At 54.1% G+C, this 17,106-nt stretch overlaps 1 protein-coding gene across 1 annotated transcript; it reads left to right on the top strand.

Annotated features, from left to right (window-relative positions):
- Positions 1-3,964: 3,964 nt before the first annotated feature.
- LOC128090676 (maestro heat-like repeat-containing protein family member 2B) lies at positions 3,965-14,332 on the top strand. The gene is made up of 31 exons (XM_052703142.1): positions 3,965-4,185; positions 4,466-4,587; positions 4,731-4,853; positions 4,989-5,154; positions 5,310-5,408; positions 5,555-5,706; positions 6,064-6,207; positions 6,737-6,829; positions 7,108-7,177; positions 7,293-7,406; positions 7,509-7,582; positions 7,914-8,033; positions 8,179-8,286; positions 8,466-8,625; positions 8,753-8,793; positions 8,970-9,111; positions 9,521-9,573; positions 9,903-10,010; positions 10,274-10,393; positions 10,565-10,687; positions 10,822-10,977; positions 11,204-11,326; positions 11,622-11,701; positions 12,112-12,247; positions 12,368-12,460; positions 12,607-12,702; positions 12,877-13,000; positions 13,203-13,312; positions 13,704-13,856; positions 13,967-14,121; positions 14,255-14,332. The coding sequence occupies exons 1-31, from the start codon at positions 4,161-4,163 to the stop codon at positions 14,304-14,306; spliced, it is 3,435 nt and encodes a 1,144-aa protein (XP_052559102.1). The 5' UTR covers positions 3,965-4,160; the 3' UTR covers positions 14,307-14,332.
- The last annotated feature ends 2,774 nt before the right edge of the window (positions 14,333-17,106 follow it).

Here is a 17,106-nt window from a genome sequence, read left to right as displayed (position 1 = left end):
TTTCACCAAGGGCGCTTCCAGGCACGCTCTCGCTAAGTACTTAAGGGGCGCCACGCTGTTGCTGTGGTCGCTCCATTCCGAGTATTACACACAGCTGGTTACGGAGTTGAAGTCGGACTTCCTTTTTTGCATTGTTTTTGTGGCTCATGCAGCAACAAAGTGTGGAACAAAGCCTATCCCAACGAGTCCAAAACTTTACAGAGGAGGAGACAGGCAGCATGGCTTTTCAGAACTGGCCCAGACTCATTTCAGCAGGGAAGACACAAGGAGCATGACTTGCCCCTTGTGATAAGTCTTCCCAGGATGGAGATCAGAACAAAGAAGGCCATGATTTGAGGCAGGTTTCTCACTCACAGCCTTCTCCATTAAACCATCTTTGCTCTAATGAATGGTTGTTCCATAGACAAAAGGGCCTGGAGCACCTCTCTTATAAGGAAAGGCTGAGTGACCTGGGTCAGTTCAGCTTTGAGAAAAGAAGAGAGAGAGGGGATCTGATCAATGTCTATGAATACCTAAAGTGCAGGAGGCAAAGGGATGAGGCCAGGCTCTTTTCAGCAAGGTGTGGTGATAGGACAAGGAGAAACGGCCACAGACTACAGCATAGGAAGTTCCATTCAAATGTGCATAAGAACTTCTTTGAAGTGAGGGTGAGGAGCACTGGACCAGGTTGCCGAGAGAAGTTGTAGATTCTCCTTCTGTGGAGATGTTCAAGACCCACCTGGATGCCTACCTGTGCAACCAGTCTAGGGAGACTGCTTTGGCAGGGAGGTTGGACTAAACTAGAGGTCCACTCTAGCCCCTACAATTCTGCGATTCTGTGATTCTGTCATAAAGCTTTCTCAGTTAGTCCTGAAGTAAACCAAAAGATGAACATGATATACTTGTTATATTCCTATACTTGTGTAAAGGTACGTATACATATATTCGTATTTTTTGCAGGGTGTTCCAGGATAAAATCAGTGCTACTGTAACAGCTTTCTTTCCTTGAGATTTCAATGTTGGCTGTGCTAAGTATCTACTTCTCTAAGAAGAACAGACTTCTAGTCAGCAAGGTGAGATACTCTGCCAGCTGATGAATTGTTAAATATCCACAGAAATAGCTGGAAAATGTTGGTTAGACAATTGCTGAACAGTTCATCCATGCCATCAAACAAGAAACCTGGAAAATTGCCACCATGATTACTTTGTTTATTAACTTATATGTACATTTAGGAGTTTGCAGTTCCTTTTCTCAGAAAACAAAGCAATAATAGAATCATAGAACAACGCAGTTCCTTTTGCTGAAATGAAAATTTGAACTTTCTGAAATCTTGCATACAGGTAATGGGAGCAGCAGTTTCCAATGAAGTGGAACTGGGGAGATACTATCCTTCCTGAAGACCTAAAAGAGAACTGGCAAGTGGTCACTCGCTGGAAGTGCTTCTAGTGGGGAAGGCAAACTCAAGTTCTGCTCTTGGTAACGATAGTGTAGATCAAAGTGTTTGTAGTGAAATCAGAAGAGTACAAAATGTGGCTGAGAACAGCTATACAAGCTGTTTTTGGCTGAGAATAGAATCTGTCTTCATATTTTCAGCAGAAAGCTTAAGCACCAAAGTTGTGATAAATGGTGAAAAACGTGCCATTGCTTCCTGACTGAAAATCAAGAAATGGCAGAATTACAAATATTGATACAACAGATACCATTACTCACACAGAGAATTGTAATCTTCACTATTATTATTAATACTTCTTACAGCATTTTCTGTAGGTTTGCAAAGCGTTGAATTGGCTGTAGTGTACTTTTGCATTAAATCTCTCTGATATTAGGACTGTAAAAGCAGATGGGAGAAGCTGGGGAGAGCTGGGGCCGTCTACAGCTTTGTTCCTGCCTCTCACCCCTGCAGAGAGGAGATGCCTGTGAGCACTTTGGCTCCTTGGTGGGATTGCTTGCTTGGTTTGTTCAGAAATATGGAACAGACTCTAACATCTGCTTCGAGCATTTCCTGCCTCGGAAGAATCAGATCACATTATTCTTGGAAATCTAGAAATGATGGAGATTAATCATCAAGGGATGATTAGTTATGGCTCTGACCGGTGAAGGACTTCCTCCCCAAGATGGGCTGCTGTGATGGAAATGATGTTCCTTGAGTAACAGACCAACAGCAAAAAGCACAGAGAGCAGCACTGCAAACTGGTGAAGCTGGTTGCGTGGAGGGCTTCTATCAGAATATTCTGCAGTGGTTTTAAAGGTTTGTTTCCAACTGCTTGAGTTTCCATGTGCATCCTGAATGGCCAATATGTTCATCCCTCAGTCTGTCACTGGCAGGAGATGGTATGTGACGAGAAACTGGATGGGAGCAAGCAGGGTGCGCTTGCAGCCTGCTGCAGCCTCCAGGTCCCACCATGTCTCATGTGTGATTGCCATGACATCACCCCCCTGTAAGCACGCACAGATCTCTAGTTCTGCCTGTTTATTCCCCACGCAGCGTGCATTGCTGTACAGGCACTGTAGGGAAGCAGAGGGTGCAGGAATCTCTAGAGGGATGCAGGAAGGTTTAAGCCAGGCTCTTGGCAATGTTGTCTTCCATGAGGAGTCCTCACAAGATCCTACTGCACAACTGCAGGTTTCTCTCCACAGTTTACTTAGAAGACATCATTCCCAGGCCCTTCTCTGTTGCAAGTGACACGCGGAATCAAAGTCTATCACCACAGAGCAGTCATAAAGCAGGCATGTTCACTCAGAGCTGCGCACCTATGCTGGATGCAGGGGGGTATTGCCTCCTAGCCTGCGTACGGGAGGTCAAGAAAGGCACATGCTTAAAGAGCAAGCTGCTCACATATGCATTGGATGTCCAAGAAAAGGTTGTTTTATTGCAGCCAGTCCCCAGAACGATTGACATTTTTCCTCGCCCTGAGTCTCAGTTCCTTCATGCATGTGAGGCATTTCTCCCTGGTCATCTGGTGGTCTTTCTGATGAAGGCCGTTGTCTTCCTGGCTGTGTACTCTTTGACCTGGGTGGAGTTGGAGGATGCTTGCCTGGCTCTGAACGGTCCTCTTATCAGCATCAACTTCATCCACCAATCCGCTGCTTCTTTGTTAATTTGTGGTTTACTGCCCAGCCTGCTGCCTTGCATTCCAGAGATGGGATAGCTAACAGTGTTATTTGGAGAAACAGGAGACTCGCTGTCCGCACTAACTCTCTAGGTCTGTATAAAAGCATCTGTTATCGGCAGCGAAAACCTGGCTTAGAAAGGTCAGATCTGTAGCTGCCAATTCAGCACCTCATGAAGGCATACAACTTCTAACCTAGCTTATTTTCCTCATTTCACAAGGAACTCCATTCCATTCCTCCATCAAATGTGGTTTAATCAATCTAGCCCGCTTGCTTTCCAGAACACTTTGGCCCCAACTCCTCAGCTGTGTTCCATCTCATGCCCACACACCTCTCCAAGATCAAGGTACACAAAACCTTGATCCCAACACCATCCCAGTAATCAGCCAAGAATTTACCACCTCTATTCTCCTCCTTCCTTCTGCGACCCAGCCTCCAGTCAGAAGGACAGAGGAGAACACTCCTGGTGCTCCCAATCCCTTTCGTGTCTTTCCATGGCATGCAAAGTCTCTTTCTGATATTCTGCCATTTCCTCGTGGCAGCCTCCCATGACCCTACTTGGATGACAATAAGCAGATGGTGGTGTTCTTGTTTGGTCAGATGCGGTGGAGTCTCCTTAACATCTCTGACACGTGCCCCCAGTGGACAGCAGAGCTCTGTGGAGAGGTTGTCGGGCAGCAGATGGGGGCCTCAGTGCCTCCCGGCGTGGAGCCCCCAGTCACTAAGACAACGCCGGGCAACGGTGCCCAGCAGCTGCTCCCTGGCAGGGGCTCTCCATCACCCGCTGAGGTCATTCCCTGCGTCAGCATGGAACCGGAACCCCAGAGCCGATTGCATCACACAAACGTGCTGTGTTTGAGGGCCTGCAGGGTTGCCCTGGGGACCTGCCTGCTCCCCAGCCCGGGGCGTGTCATTCATTCTCTGTGAGGTGACACTGCAGTGTGGTGTCACAGTGGCCGCCTCATCCACCCTTGTGGAGCGGTGGGAGCGGTGGCTCAGTCCGCTTGTGGGACCCGCAGGAAGTGGAACCAGAGAGAGCTTTGCGTCTACCTGGAGGCATCCTGCTATCATGGAGAGGCTGAGAGCCCTTCGAGGTGAGTCTCTCTGGACACCACGACGCTGCCCGGGCACACGTGTGCCTCCAGTGTCTGTTTAGGACGTGCCAGCAGCGCTGTCCTTGCTCTGCCGAGTGCAGCTGCTCACCGTGGTTTCCCCAGCACCCCAGCAAGGGGAAAGCTGCCTCCCCTGTCCCCGCCAACCACACGCAGCCTCGCGCTGTGGAGCTGGAGGAGCGTTTTCCCCCCACAGCTGGCCGGGTGCTCGGCCCTGGCTCCAAGCAACACCTGCAGCAGCTGCTCTGCTCTTTCCTTCCAGGTCTCTTTGCTTGTGTGGGCTGCGTGCCCAGGCGTACGCGTCGCAGGGAGAGAAGCAGGGTGTCAAGCCCTGTCCCTACCTGCGCCGCGACCTTACTGCTTCGGCGCCTGCAAGATCAGGAGGTGAGTTGGGCACATCCAACCAGCAACCCTTGCCCTCCTGGCCCCTCCAGGGCCACGGTGCCGTGGGTGCCAGGCCCGGCAGCACATCCACCGAGCGATGGGTGGCAGCGGGCAAAGCGAGCGTGACTGATCCTTGTCCCCAGGGTGACCGAGCGCAGGCGTACTGTGAGCTGGAGAGCGCCCTGTGCCAAGACAGCAGCCGCCCGCCGTGCGGAGTGGTGAACCGGCTGCTGGCAGAGGTGTCCCGGGACCTGACGGCAGCCCAGGTGAGGGCTCACTGCCAAGGGCAAAGGGAACCGCCTGCCCACGCTGGTGTTCTGCTGGCGGATGGTGGTGGCTTTGCTCTTCCAAGGGCCTCAGGCAGTCTCCTGGGCCGCGTGTCACCAGTGACTCTCTTCCAGGGCGTGACCAGCAATGTCAAGACAGCTGCCAGCAATGTCCTGGTGGCTCTGGCTCGGACGCACTTCACCTTGGTGATGGCTGAGCTCCAGAGCCACCTGAAGGCCACGGGGGACATGTGCAAGGAGTTGGTGCTCATCACCCTGAGCAAACTCTTCAGCACCTATGGTAGAGTACCCTCAACCTCCTGACACCTATAACAGCCAGGAAAGGGGTCTCAGCTCTCCGCGTGTGATCTGCATTGAGCTGGGGGATGCAGGGCTGCAGCCCCTCCTCCCTCGCTGCCAGGACTCTGACTGTGGCCCTCTCCTTCCTCTCTGCAGCTCCGCAGTGCATCCCCTTTGTGTGGCTGATGCTGGCAGGCCTGCGCAGTGTGGTGGGCCAGGTGAAGAGTGGCCAGATCCTGCGCGTCGCTTGTGCTGGTGAGTGCCGGCCCCAGAGCAGGGGGCCTCAGGACAGCCCTTGCACCTCACCCTGCTGCAGACTCTCACAGGCTCCCTTTTCTCTCACTCCCTTTTTCAAAAAAATAGTCTTATTATTGTCTAAGTATTTTGTTATGTTTTTTCAGTTGTGAAACAGTGGCTGGATGGCGTGAAGATTCACTTGTCCGCAGGAACGCAATGCCCCTGGCCTGCCATGGAGAAAGAGCAGATCTATGAGAACCTTCATGAGCTGCTCTTCTCCGTGATGTGGAACTGGCAGGACTGCCAGGAGGAACAGGTGAGCACTGCTGCATCCCCACATTCCCAGCCCAGGAAGGCAGCAGGGGCACCCATGTCGGCAGCTCTGTCTGTGCCCAGTGGGCTGAGAGCTGAGGGGTGATGAGAGGGAGTGGGCTGGCTCTGCAAAGGGCCCTGAAGTGGCTCCGTGCCAGGGAGCAGCTGCGTGTCACAGCATTGTGGCAGGAAGAGCTGGGGATGAGGGGATGGGGAAAAGCTGCCTGCCCTCCAGAGCGAGCCCATCTCCTGTTGGGCGTGGGGGTGTGGGGAAGGGGAAGGGAAAGAGAAAGGGAAAGCCCTCTGTGTAGGAAGGGCAGACCTTCAGTCTTTGATACCGGACCTCTGCCATCCTCTCCAGGACAAACAGGCCGTCCTTGGGGCTGTGGCTGCCATGTTGGAGGTTCTCCTGCAAGAGGAGCGGCACCAAGAGCACGTCTGGGAGCAGCTCCTCTGGCTCGTTCACCCGTGTCAGGAGATCCAAGACATCTGCAGGGTGGCCAAGGTGAGGCGTTGTGCAGGGCTCAGGGTGGACGTGGAGCCCTTGCAAGTACCACGAGGGGTCAGGGGCATGCAGGGAGGAGGTGGGGAGCCCTTGGAGAAAGAAGGGATGGGTGTTCAAGGGAGGTCTGAGGCTTCCTGAGCTCTTCAGTCAAAGAAGGAATGGCCTGGACAAGAGCCAGGAGGGAGCCAAGACTCACAGGGGCTCATCTCCTGGGGATGGGAGACTTTGTCACCACCACCTGGGTGGTGGGGCTCTGAGTGCCTGAGGAGCTCTATGCTAACAACTGAGGGGACCACAGCCAGTTGCATCTGATGGGGGAGAAGTGGGCTGCTGGGTGGGAAATGCCTGCAGATGATGCCCAAACACGGCTCCATGGAGAGCAGAGAGACTCTCTTGCTGCTGCTGGGTGGTGGAGGATAAACAAGAACGCCTGTGCAGGAGCTTCTCCCTGCAGAGAAACAATTGGGAAACAGTTTCTCCACTCCTGCAAGTGGCTTCATCCCTTTCTTCCTCTCCTGGTTTCTTGCAGAGCCTCACAGTCTTCCTGGAGGCCTTAGGGGGCACTGAGTCTGTCATTCCAAGGGACAAGTTTCAGGACATCATCAGTGCCGTGTTCTACCAGGTAAGGGGAGCCTATCCTTGCGCCCACAGCAGTTTCCCTTGTGGCTAAGTGGACTGCAAAGCTCCAAGCCCCTGAAGAAGGCGGCTCAGCCTTAGCTCCTGCATGCTCAAAGCTGTTCCAGAGCCGTGCATGTACTCCCAGGGATGCTGTGGGGTGGGCTGGGTTTTGTCTGCCTGTCCTCTTCCCGAGAGTGCCCAGGGAGACGAGAGCGGGCAGCACAGTGTCTTTTCCGTCCTCAGTGCTGATGTGATTGTATCAAATGGACCTTGTTCCCACAGCTCTATGACGACAGCAAGCAGCACAGCGAGGCTGGTCGTGCACAGCTGACCCACTGCATCATGCTGCAGGGTAAGGAGAGGAGCCTTGGCCATGCTTGGCGCTGCCCTGGCCAAAACCTCTCTCACAAACCTCAGGCATGGGTGTGAGGTTCTTGCTAACATAGCGTGGGATTTCCTCCCTGCAGCCCGGATCTGCCCAGAGGAAACCATCCTGTTTCTGCAGTCGCAGCTGGGCGATGACTGGGAGCCTGGATGCGTGGCAGCCCTGGGTCTGCTGGGTGCTCTGGCTCGCTCTGATGGTCAGTACCACGGGTTGGTCAGTACCATGCCTTGGCACTGCCAGGGCTCCCTTCTGCCATCTGCGCTGTGGCTCCGCTCATGCTTCTGTGCATCTCTTGCAGAGCCCATGATGACGGAGATGCTGCCCCAGGTCGTCGAGGCTGTGCAGCGTCTGTGCAGCGACCCCAGCATCCGGGTGAGCTGGTTTGGGAAGGGAAAGCGCTGTCGGGGTGGTGATGCTGCTGCCAGCACGGGCAGGGCTGGGGTGACTAGAGAGGTGCTGGGGCATTGGCCACACGGTCATGATGGCACCTGTGGGGAGAGCAGGCAGAGTGGAGCGGGCAGGTCCCTGTGCTGTGCATGGAAAGCGCACAGCCTGGTGCTAAGGCCTGGCCCTCACGTCAGAAGCCAAAGCTTCTCCTCTGCTCTTGATTCTCTGCTCATGCCCAAAGGGCTGCCCTGATGAGCAGCTGGCTTCCCTTTGCCTTCTGACCAGGAAAATCACACCCATAATTGACCCCTTGCAGGTGAGGACGGCTGTTCTTTATTTCATCAAGGATCTGCTCAGTTCGAACACCCGGAGCTGCTCAGCCTGGGATGTGGTGGGGCACATCTTCAGGGAGTTCAGCCGCGCCACAGGAAGAAGGGTAAGGGCAGTGGGCAGCATCTTCCTTTGGAAGACCCGTGCTGCTCGGAGGGTGGCACAGAAGCACCGCTGGGGCCGCACCTGAGCCTCCGGAGAGGCTCCTGAGAGCTGAGCATAACCAGTGTTTCAACACCACTGTCGTGCAGGCAGCCGGAGACCTTTCTGCCCGGGAAGCCCAGGAAGAAGGAGCTCTCCAGGAGCTGTGCATGGACATCCTGGGATCACTGGACGTCTCTGTGAGAGGGATGTCCAAAGTAAGTCACGCTCTGCCCTGCTGCTGCTCCCTGCCCTTGCTCCCCGTGTTCCTCGTCCCATTCCAAGACCCCAGGTCTCTCCTCTGAAGCACACAGGACTCGGGGAAATTCACAGAGTCCTCTTCATCTCCGAGCAGAGGCAGGAATGCTGACCTGCTCCACTGCCTCGTTCCCTACAGCTCCTGTGGCCGCGGCTGCTGTTGTTTGTGGTGCCAGCGCAGTACACAGGCATGCTGATCCCAGTCTCCCGCTGTGTCTGTGCCCTGGCTGAGAGAGAGGAGCTGACAGGACGGCCGATAGAACACCTGGATCCCCATTTTGTCAGCTCCATGTTTCAAGGTAGGAGCAAAAACTCCCCCAGTGAGCTCTGCTGACCTGTGGTAGCACCCAGAAGGGACAGCGGAGGTGTGCATGGCTGGGCACGCAGTGTCTTGGAGTCTTACTCAGCACTTTTTTCTCTTTGCAGGCCCACTGCTGACGCCCCAGACACTGCTGGCACGACTGCTGGTGAGTAGATGCTCCAGAGGCCGGTGCTACGAGCAGCCAGGAGGAAGCAGCATGGCCATGGGCAGAGCTGTTGGCTGCTCCTTGCCTGCCAGAGCAGAGCCAAGCTGCTTCCATCCTGGAGGGAAGCCGTTGCTCTTGCTGCAGAAGTGACCCTGCTTTTTCTTGCTCTCGCTCAGGTGGTGGCAGGCAGCCCTGTTGCAGGCAGCAGACTCCAAGCTGCTGCCTTACTGCTGATGAAAAACCTCCACAGCAGGTTCCACAGGGCTGTGGGGGCCATGTGGGCTACTGAGATCCCCCTGCTGCTGCAGTGTCTTGAAGGTAAAGTACTGGAGGGGAAGAAGAGGCAGAGGCAGGGAAGGGAAGGGGGGGAGTGAAAATGCAGCTCTGCAGAGTGGCAGAGGGGAAGCACTGCCTGCAGCCCAATTCTTGCTCTGCTGCTGTTCCCATTCCTGGGAGTCAGCACTGAGGCCCAGGGACCCATCCCACCAGAGATCTGCCCATTCCAGGACAGGGATGGGCCCTTCCTGTCCCCTCAGACAGCAGCCTTGGAGCACTTAGTTCCGTGTTCCTGTGGAGGCAGTGTTTGTGGGGAGGGACAGGTCATTGTGGAGGGGGTGCAGGTCCCAGCTTGGCAGTGTCAAGTGCCCAGGCCAAGCCAGGTTTGCAGCAGCTCTCCTTCTGTGCCTTGATCCCAAGTAAGGGTCTTTGTCTTCCTATTGCTGTGCAGGGAAAGATGAGAGCTTCCCGGACACTGCCGAGTTTGAGCGCCGTCTGCTAAAGGTACAGCACTGCCGGGAGGCGCGGTGCAGAGAAGTGCTTGCCTGCCCCAAGTAGCCCCGCTCCCACGTGAGCCACTGTGGGGCAGGAGCAGCCTCTCAAGCGCTGCTGCGGAGCGGCCGCACGCCTTTGTGGCGCTGCCTCTTCCGCTCTGTCCCAAGCCCAGGGGGGTCTTAGGAGAAGAGGGCGGGCGGCTTTAATGGAGGGAACGCTGGGGGAGCTGGGAGAGGCACTGTTCTTCCAGGCACCTCTCCCCAGAGGGCTGCGGTGACTTGGGAGTGAGGGAAGAGGCAAAGGGCAAGGGAACATCGTCTTCTCCTGTTCTCCAACAGTTCCTGAGGGTGTCAGTGGACACGGCAGATGATGAGGCGTGGACCGAGGCCCTGAGCTGTGAGCTGAGCCAGCGGCTGAGCAGCTCTGCCAGCAGCTCTGCAGAAAAGGTGAGTTCCCCCCGGCTCTACCCAGCGGTGCAGCTGCAGGTGTCCAGCTGGGGCTGGGGCTGCGGCTGGTGCTCTGCCCACGCGGGATGCTGATGCTGCTTCCCAGTCTGTGCCCCCCAGAGGCCTTTCCCTGCCATCTGCCCGGGGATGGCTAAAGCTGGGCCCTGCAGCTGCTCTCAGCGACTCCCAGCGTGGGAGCTGGCCCTCCCCCAGCACGTTAAGCTGCTGCCACATCTCAGCTTCTTCCTGCCCTTCCCATGCAGTCGTTCCTGTACAAGGCTCTGGGCACAGTGCTGGGATCCTGTCAGGGAGTCCTCCACGTGCAGGAGAAGCTGCTGCAGCACCTGGAGGAGGCAAACGCGGAGGAGCCACGTGAGGCCCAGGTGAGCTCTCCTTTCCTCCAGCTCCTGCGAGCATCCCTGCTCTGGCCCTGGGGCAGAGGGTTTCTCCTGGCCCTGCTCCAGGCCTTTCTATGTCCTCACTGCTGCCATTTTGCTCAGCAGAGGACCTGTAGATTCAGGCCTGTGCCAACGGCCCCTTGTTCTTTTGTGCAGGGAATCGTCTCTCTTCTCAGCCATGCTGCTGAGAACAACTTCCACACAGTCCTGGCCACGCTCACCATGTTTGCGTCCAGGCTGTGCAAAGGCCGCAATGCCAGGATTTCCAGGCGCAAGAAGGTAAAGCGTTACGGGTTTCCATCTTGGCATTCTTCTGCCTTGTTTTCCCTGCAGCTCCTGCCTTGGGAGCCCAGGTGCATCGCGGGGCACTGGGGGCCGTTAGCGAGTGTCTCAAGGCATTTCTTCCCACACAGATGGAGCTGGACAGCACGAGAGCTCATGCCACACGCAGCGCTCTCATGCTGGCCCACGGCAGCGTGGCACTGCGTGCCTCCAAGCAACAGCTGCTCGCCCACCTGGAGGGAGACATCGTGGGCAACATCCTGATGCTCTACAGCTGCAGCTGCCGGGTGAGAGCTCAAAGAAGCATGCCAGGGTGTCTGAGCGCCCAGCTGCAGCCCCTCCACGTGGGGGGGGGATGCTGAGATGGGCCTTTCCTTTCCAGAGTCCCTCGGGGAAGGGTTTGTGTCCACATGAAGATCCAAGCCCTTCCCTTAGTGTTGTCTCCCCGTGTCCCCCTTGCAGCCCTTGTCCCTTCCTGCAGTTCAAAGAATGTTCTTCTCTCTTGCTCCTCAGGACTTGCAGAACAACCTCGCGCTGGTGCAGAGCATCACCGACTGCAGCTCTGCCTACCAAGCTGTGGGTGGTTCTGCAAGCTTTAACCCCTCCTTGAAGAGCAAGCTGCTGGAGATCCTGATGGTGAGTGCCTGGAGACAGGGCTGTCTGCAGAGGAGCTCTGGGCTGCGCCACAAGGCTCGCTTCCCTGGGGGCATGCAGGTGTCCAGCAGCCACACGTCTCCAGCTGGTGGGGACCTTGGGTGCTGGCAGGCAGCGGCTGGGCAGCGGGCTGGGTGCACCAGCTGCTGCATCCTGCAGCGCTTCCATGGGAAAGTGATGGGGCTGGTGTGTGGCAGCTGTGCCTGTCTTGGGGCCGGGTGGAACAGCTCATGTGTGCCCCTTGCCCACTTTGACACTGTCTCTCTGGGACTTGCAGGACCTGATGAAGAAGTATTACTTGGGCATGCCTGTCTCCCCAGTGCCTCTCAAGGTGGTTCTGGCCCTGGAGCAGTTGAGGTAAGGACTGAGGTTGCAAGGCAGAATAGTGGTCCCCGTTTTGGGTAGCTCCTGAGGGCCCGGAGGGGGCAGGGAGGGAGGAGCTGCATCTACAGGAGAGACGGCTGGGCTGTTGTGCCCAGCGAAGTTGAGGTTTGGGGCAGGGAGCAAGGCCCTGGTGCTCCTGTCCCCTGGCAGGGAAGAGAAGGGAGAGCTGGGGTCTCCTTCCCTCCAGAGCGGGAGGTGGTTCACCGCTGCTGGGGAGGAGGTGGGCGCTGCTGGAACTGAAGGCAGTGCTCAGCAGCATGAGCTGGGTGAGGGTATTGGCTTTGTAGCTGTTGACTGGGAGAAACTCAGATGTCGTCTGAACCAGTCTGGAGAGCACTGGTAAAGGCCCTTTCTGATTTCTCTTCCTTTTTTCCTCCTCTCAGCAAGCTGAAGCCCTCTTTCGAAAGCAAAGACATGCGTGAGATGTTGGTCCTGTGCTGCAAGAACATCGTGACATATCCTTCAGCAGAGATGATGCTGAAGATCAGGAAGTCACAGCAAGCAGCACAGTACCTGCAGGTAACCTGCCGTAACTTTCCCGGCCACCTCTCGGTCGGAACCCTACATACCTCAGCACACACAGCCTCTGCTCTGGCAGCAGCCGTGATGCTACACGTCACTCCCCTCTTCTGCTTTCAGCTTCAGCAAACAGCACTGAAGGCTCTGGGCCGGCTCATGGTGGTCCTGCTGGAGACAGAGCCCAGCGGCGGCTTCTTCCAAAACATAGTCCATGTGAGTATGTGCTGCGGGAGCAGCAGAGCCGGTGCTCAGTGAGGCGGGAGGCCTTGAGGGAAAGGGCTGGGAAAGGAGGGGCAGGGAGAGGGGTGGCAGGAAGGGAAGGAAAAGACGTCCTCAGTGAGACAGGTGCTCTACCCCAGGTCCTGCAGAAATGCATGGTATCGAGCAACGTGTGGGAGCGCAAGAGGGCCCTGCAGACCTGCTCCCAGCTGCTGTCTGTTTGTGAAGAGCTTCAAGTGAGTAAAGAGCCCCACCGCATGCCCCCTGCTCCCTCCCCAGCGCCCCTGAGCTGGCAGGTGAGCTCCGCCCAGCTGTGCATGCTGTGTCACGGCATGGGAAAGGCACAGATGGGAGAAGCTGGGGAGAGCTGGGGCCGTCTACAGCTTTGTTCCTGCCTCTCACCCCTGCAGAGAGGAGATGCCTGTGAGCACTTTGGCTCCTTGGTGGGATTGCTGGCGCCTCTGACGTGTGACCCCATGCCTGCATCCCGCCAGCTGGCCGTCACCTGTCTGAGCTCCCTTCTGCGAATCCAAGGTGAGTGGAGCAGGCGTGCTCCAGCCCTCTGCCCTCCTCCGTAGCACTACCAGAGCCCCACGGGCTGGGCCCTCTTGACAGGAGGGAGAGGCACCGTGCACGGTTCTCCTCTTGTCCCCATGCTGTTCTCTGTCTTTCCCCCGTGGAAAGCGGTCCTATTTCCAGAAGCACGACTTCCCTTTTCTGCCTGTGCTCTTTCCAGCCAAAACAGTCAACACAGTCATTGAGACGGGTGACATCAAGAGCCTGTGCGAGGGGCTGCACGCCTGCAGCATCGCCTCTCAGCTCCAGACCACGTCCAAAATGGCAAGAGTAAGTGGACCCAAGAAGGGGTGGTGGGATCTCTGTCCATAGAATTCTGCATGGCCCTGTGCTGCTCCCAGCCTCTGACACCATTTCCAAAATGAGCTGTCACCCTGAGGCTGCTTTCTCAGCAAGTAGCAGGAGGCTCTGAGCTACGTCTGGCCTTCAGGCACCCAGAGCAAGGAGCTGATGCCATGACCTGTGTTTGTGTGTGTGTATGTGACTGTGTGTGCGTGTGCATGTGTGACTGTGGCTGCTGGGAGGTAGGCTTTGCGTGTAAGCAAACACCATGGGTGCAGAAGCTGAGAGAAGGCTCAACCGCCTTCCGTATCAGCAGCAGGGTACAGACAGCTGCAGCAGAGCAGTGATGGGATCTCTCCCGCTTCTCATTTCTCTGCAGATCGTGTGCAGGAACTTCCCCCTAGAACGCACCGTTGACTTCATGACTGCCATCAAGGAGACGATCCGGAAAGCCAACGGAGTGCGTGTGCGTGCTGCTGGGAAGTGGATGACCACCTTCCTGCAGATGCACGGGAAGGACCTCAGTTGGAACGTAAGAGACTTTCTGCCACGTGTCTTGGACTTGTTCTGGCCATTGCACATGGCTAGGCCCTGCAGAGTGCAGGATGCAGCAAGTCATTCTTTCTCCCCTTCTTCTCTCAGGTGCCTCCGATCCTCTACATCCTGCGCAGCATCACCTCGTTTGCGCAGCAGAGCACGTTCCTGCCCTTCCTGTGCCAGGCGGTGGTCATCCTCACCCGCCGTCACACTGGGGCCGTAATGAACAACTTCTCCCGGCCGCTTGGGCCAACAGACAGGTACTGGCACTCCCGCCTTTGCTGTGCCTGAGGTCACAGTTGTAGCTGGCCTCTGCCAGAGGAATCCAGGGAGGAGGCAGCTTTGAGTCTGTTTGAGGTCACAAGTCACAACTTGAGACTCTCCTTTTTCTAGTGAGACGTGGAAAAGAATAAGAGAGTTTTGCCTTCAACGCTGGAGGCGGTAGAAGAACAAAGAGAAAGACAAAGAGGAGGAGGAAGGGAGGAGAAGGAGAAGCGAAGCGACAAGAAGCAAAGCGGAGAAGCGAAGAGAGAAGCGAAGCAAAGAGAGAAGCGAAGCAAAGGAAAGCGAAGAGATACCATTAATCACATAGAGAATTGTAATTGTAATTGAATTGTAATTGTAACACTATTATCATTAATATCTTTAATCATAAATAAAATCACTATTTATATTAATATTATTAATATAAAAATCTCTCTGCTAATGGGATTGTAAAAGCCAAATGGGAGGTGGCAAAAGTTCAGACACTCTTCCTTATCATAGCTGAATCAATTGGTTTGTTCAGAAATATGGAACAGACTCTAACATCTGCTTCGAGCATTTCCTGCCTCGGAAGAATCAGATCACATTATTCTTGGAAATCTAGAAATGATGGAGATTAATCATCAAGGGATGATTAGTTATGGCTCTGACCGGTGAAGGACTTCCTCCCCAAGATGGGCTGCTGTGATGGAAATGATGTTCCTTGAGTAACAGACCAACAGCAAAAAGCACAGAGAGCAGCACTGCAAACTGGTGAAGCTGGTTGCGTGGAGGGCTTCTATCAGAATATTCTGCAGTGGTTTTAAAGGTTTGTTTCCAACTGCTTGAGTTTCCATGTGCATCCTGAATGGCCAATATGTTCATCCCTCAGTCTGTCACTGGCAGGAGATGGTATGTGACGAGAAACTGGATGGGAGCAAGCAGGGTGCGCTTGCAGCCTGGAAAGCCAACTGTGTTCTGGGCTGCATTAAAACAGGGGAGGCCAGCAAGGAAAGAGAGATGGTAGTCCTCCTGTACTCAGCTCTTGCGAGGCCCCGTCTGGAGTACTGCATCCAAGGCCTGGGGCCCCCAGCACAAGAAATACGCAGAGCTCTTCTATCAGGTCCAGAGGAGGGCCGCTAAGATGATCAGAGGACTGGAACACATCTCCTACGAGGAAAGGTGGAGGAGACTGGGCTTGTTTAGCTGGAGAAGAGAAGGCTCTGAAGAGACCTCACTGTGCCCTTCCAGCTCTTGAATGGAGCATACAAACAGGAGAGGGAACGACATTTTACAAGGGTGGATATGATAGGACAAGGGGGGATGGTTTTCAACTAAGACAAAGGAGATTTAGGTTAGCTGTCTCCAAAGCACCTTGTGATACTGAGTGCTACAAAGCAGGATGGGAAAATAAACTGTGGGCGACTGCGAAGTAGCCAACCAGTAATAAATATTTATCACTACGTCTACATAGTCAGGGGTTCTAAACTAGCTGTTACCTCTAAGGACAATGATCTGAGGATAACTGCATTTTCCTTTGACATTCTTACTTCCACTGAAAACTGCACAAAGTATGTAAATGCTCCATCCCCACATCCAGCTCTCCTACATTTTTCATAGGAACATGGAACTATTTGAGTTGGAAGGGACCTTTAAAGCTCATCTAGTCCAACTCCCCAGCAGTGAACAGGAATGACAGCTCCATCAGGTTGCTCAGAGGCCTGTTCAGCTACTTCCCATACTGATGTTGCTGTCCACCAAATCCTGCAGTGGGAAACATAGGATTACTTTGTAGCTGATTTACTTGCTGGTTCTCTCAGGGGGAGATTCAATGGACCTATCCGTGGCCATCATGACTGGGAGCTCCCTTCTTTAACATCCATTACCATTTCAAGACCACTGTACAAGCCAGTGACCCACGGGCTCACAAAACAATTTTTTGACCAAACAGCAGCAGAATGGTTAGCAGTGAATGTATAGCAGAAAAAAGAAAAGGCAACTATTAATCTCAAGTTAAGTACCCTGAGCCAATACTTGCCTTCTTAACATCTAACTGATACATAAGTCACCTAGATTGCTTTCTGAGACCCCACTGCCTCTGTAAGAAATTTCTTCCTAGATCCTCCCAGTAAATGTGATGTCTTCCTGGCAGTAGGCATCCCCACTGGGTATTGGTTCTCCTGCCGTCAAAGAGAATGGGAATAGATGGGAAATACCCCTCATTAATGTAACACAGATACACAAGACAATTGAAGTATGTTGAATGATGCAATTGGAATTAAAGCCCACACTACATCTCTAATTTAACGATATCAAACTTCATTTTGTACTGGAAAGCATGCAGAGCTACCTGTGCTCTTTTGAAATCTATACGTCAGTAGGCTTTGGAAGGGCAAGACTGCTGTGGTTGCTTATGAAATCCATCAGTTGTAACTTTCTGAAGTTCTCCAAGAGACTGGCACTGTCTTCTCAACAGAAAAGCTGCCAAAATTCCAGTGGATTTGTGTTAGGGTGACAATGCATGAAAGACATAAGAACAATTACTCTTGTTCTTTTTCTACTTTTCATATGTATCATTTCAGGAGAACCCTATAAATTCATACTGCTGAAGTGGAGAAAAGACAGCGAGTGAGAAAGTTGAGTTAAAAACTGAGCAACATTCTCATTACTAAGAAGAAGGGAAAAACTCCACGCAAAAATCATCGTTGCTTTTTACGTACCACCTCTGTCAACTCAGACCACCCCCAGTATAGACTGCATTGCACCATGAAGAACTGCCTTCAGCATCAACTCGCTTCTCAGCTTGTCTTCTGAAGCTGTTCCTAACCACGCAGAGTCTAGAAACTAACACTCTTAAGCCTCTGCCTGCACTCCTTGTTGTTGACCTTGAAAATTCAATAATTGAGTTTTGTTTATCTCTGCTCTGTGGCACTGCTGATCACTTGCTTTCTTGAGCTCAAGAAACGTTTCTCAAAATGTTCTTCTTGTAGCTTCATCTAGTA

This window comes from Tympanuchus pallidicinctus, unplaced genomic scaffold (genome assembly GCF_026119805.1).
Source record: "Tympanuchus pallidicinctus isolate F22 unplaced genomic scaffold, pur_lepc_1.0 scaffold49, whole genome shotgun sequence".
Classification (NCBI taxonomy): Eukaryota; Metazoa; Chordata; class Aves; order Galliformes; family Phasianidae; genus Tympanuchus; species Tympanuchus pallidicinctus.
The sequence above is the reverse complement of the archived record's forward strand: the minus strand, read 5'-3'. Positions and strand labels throughout refer to the sequence as shown.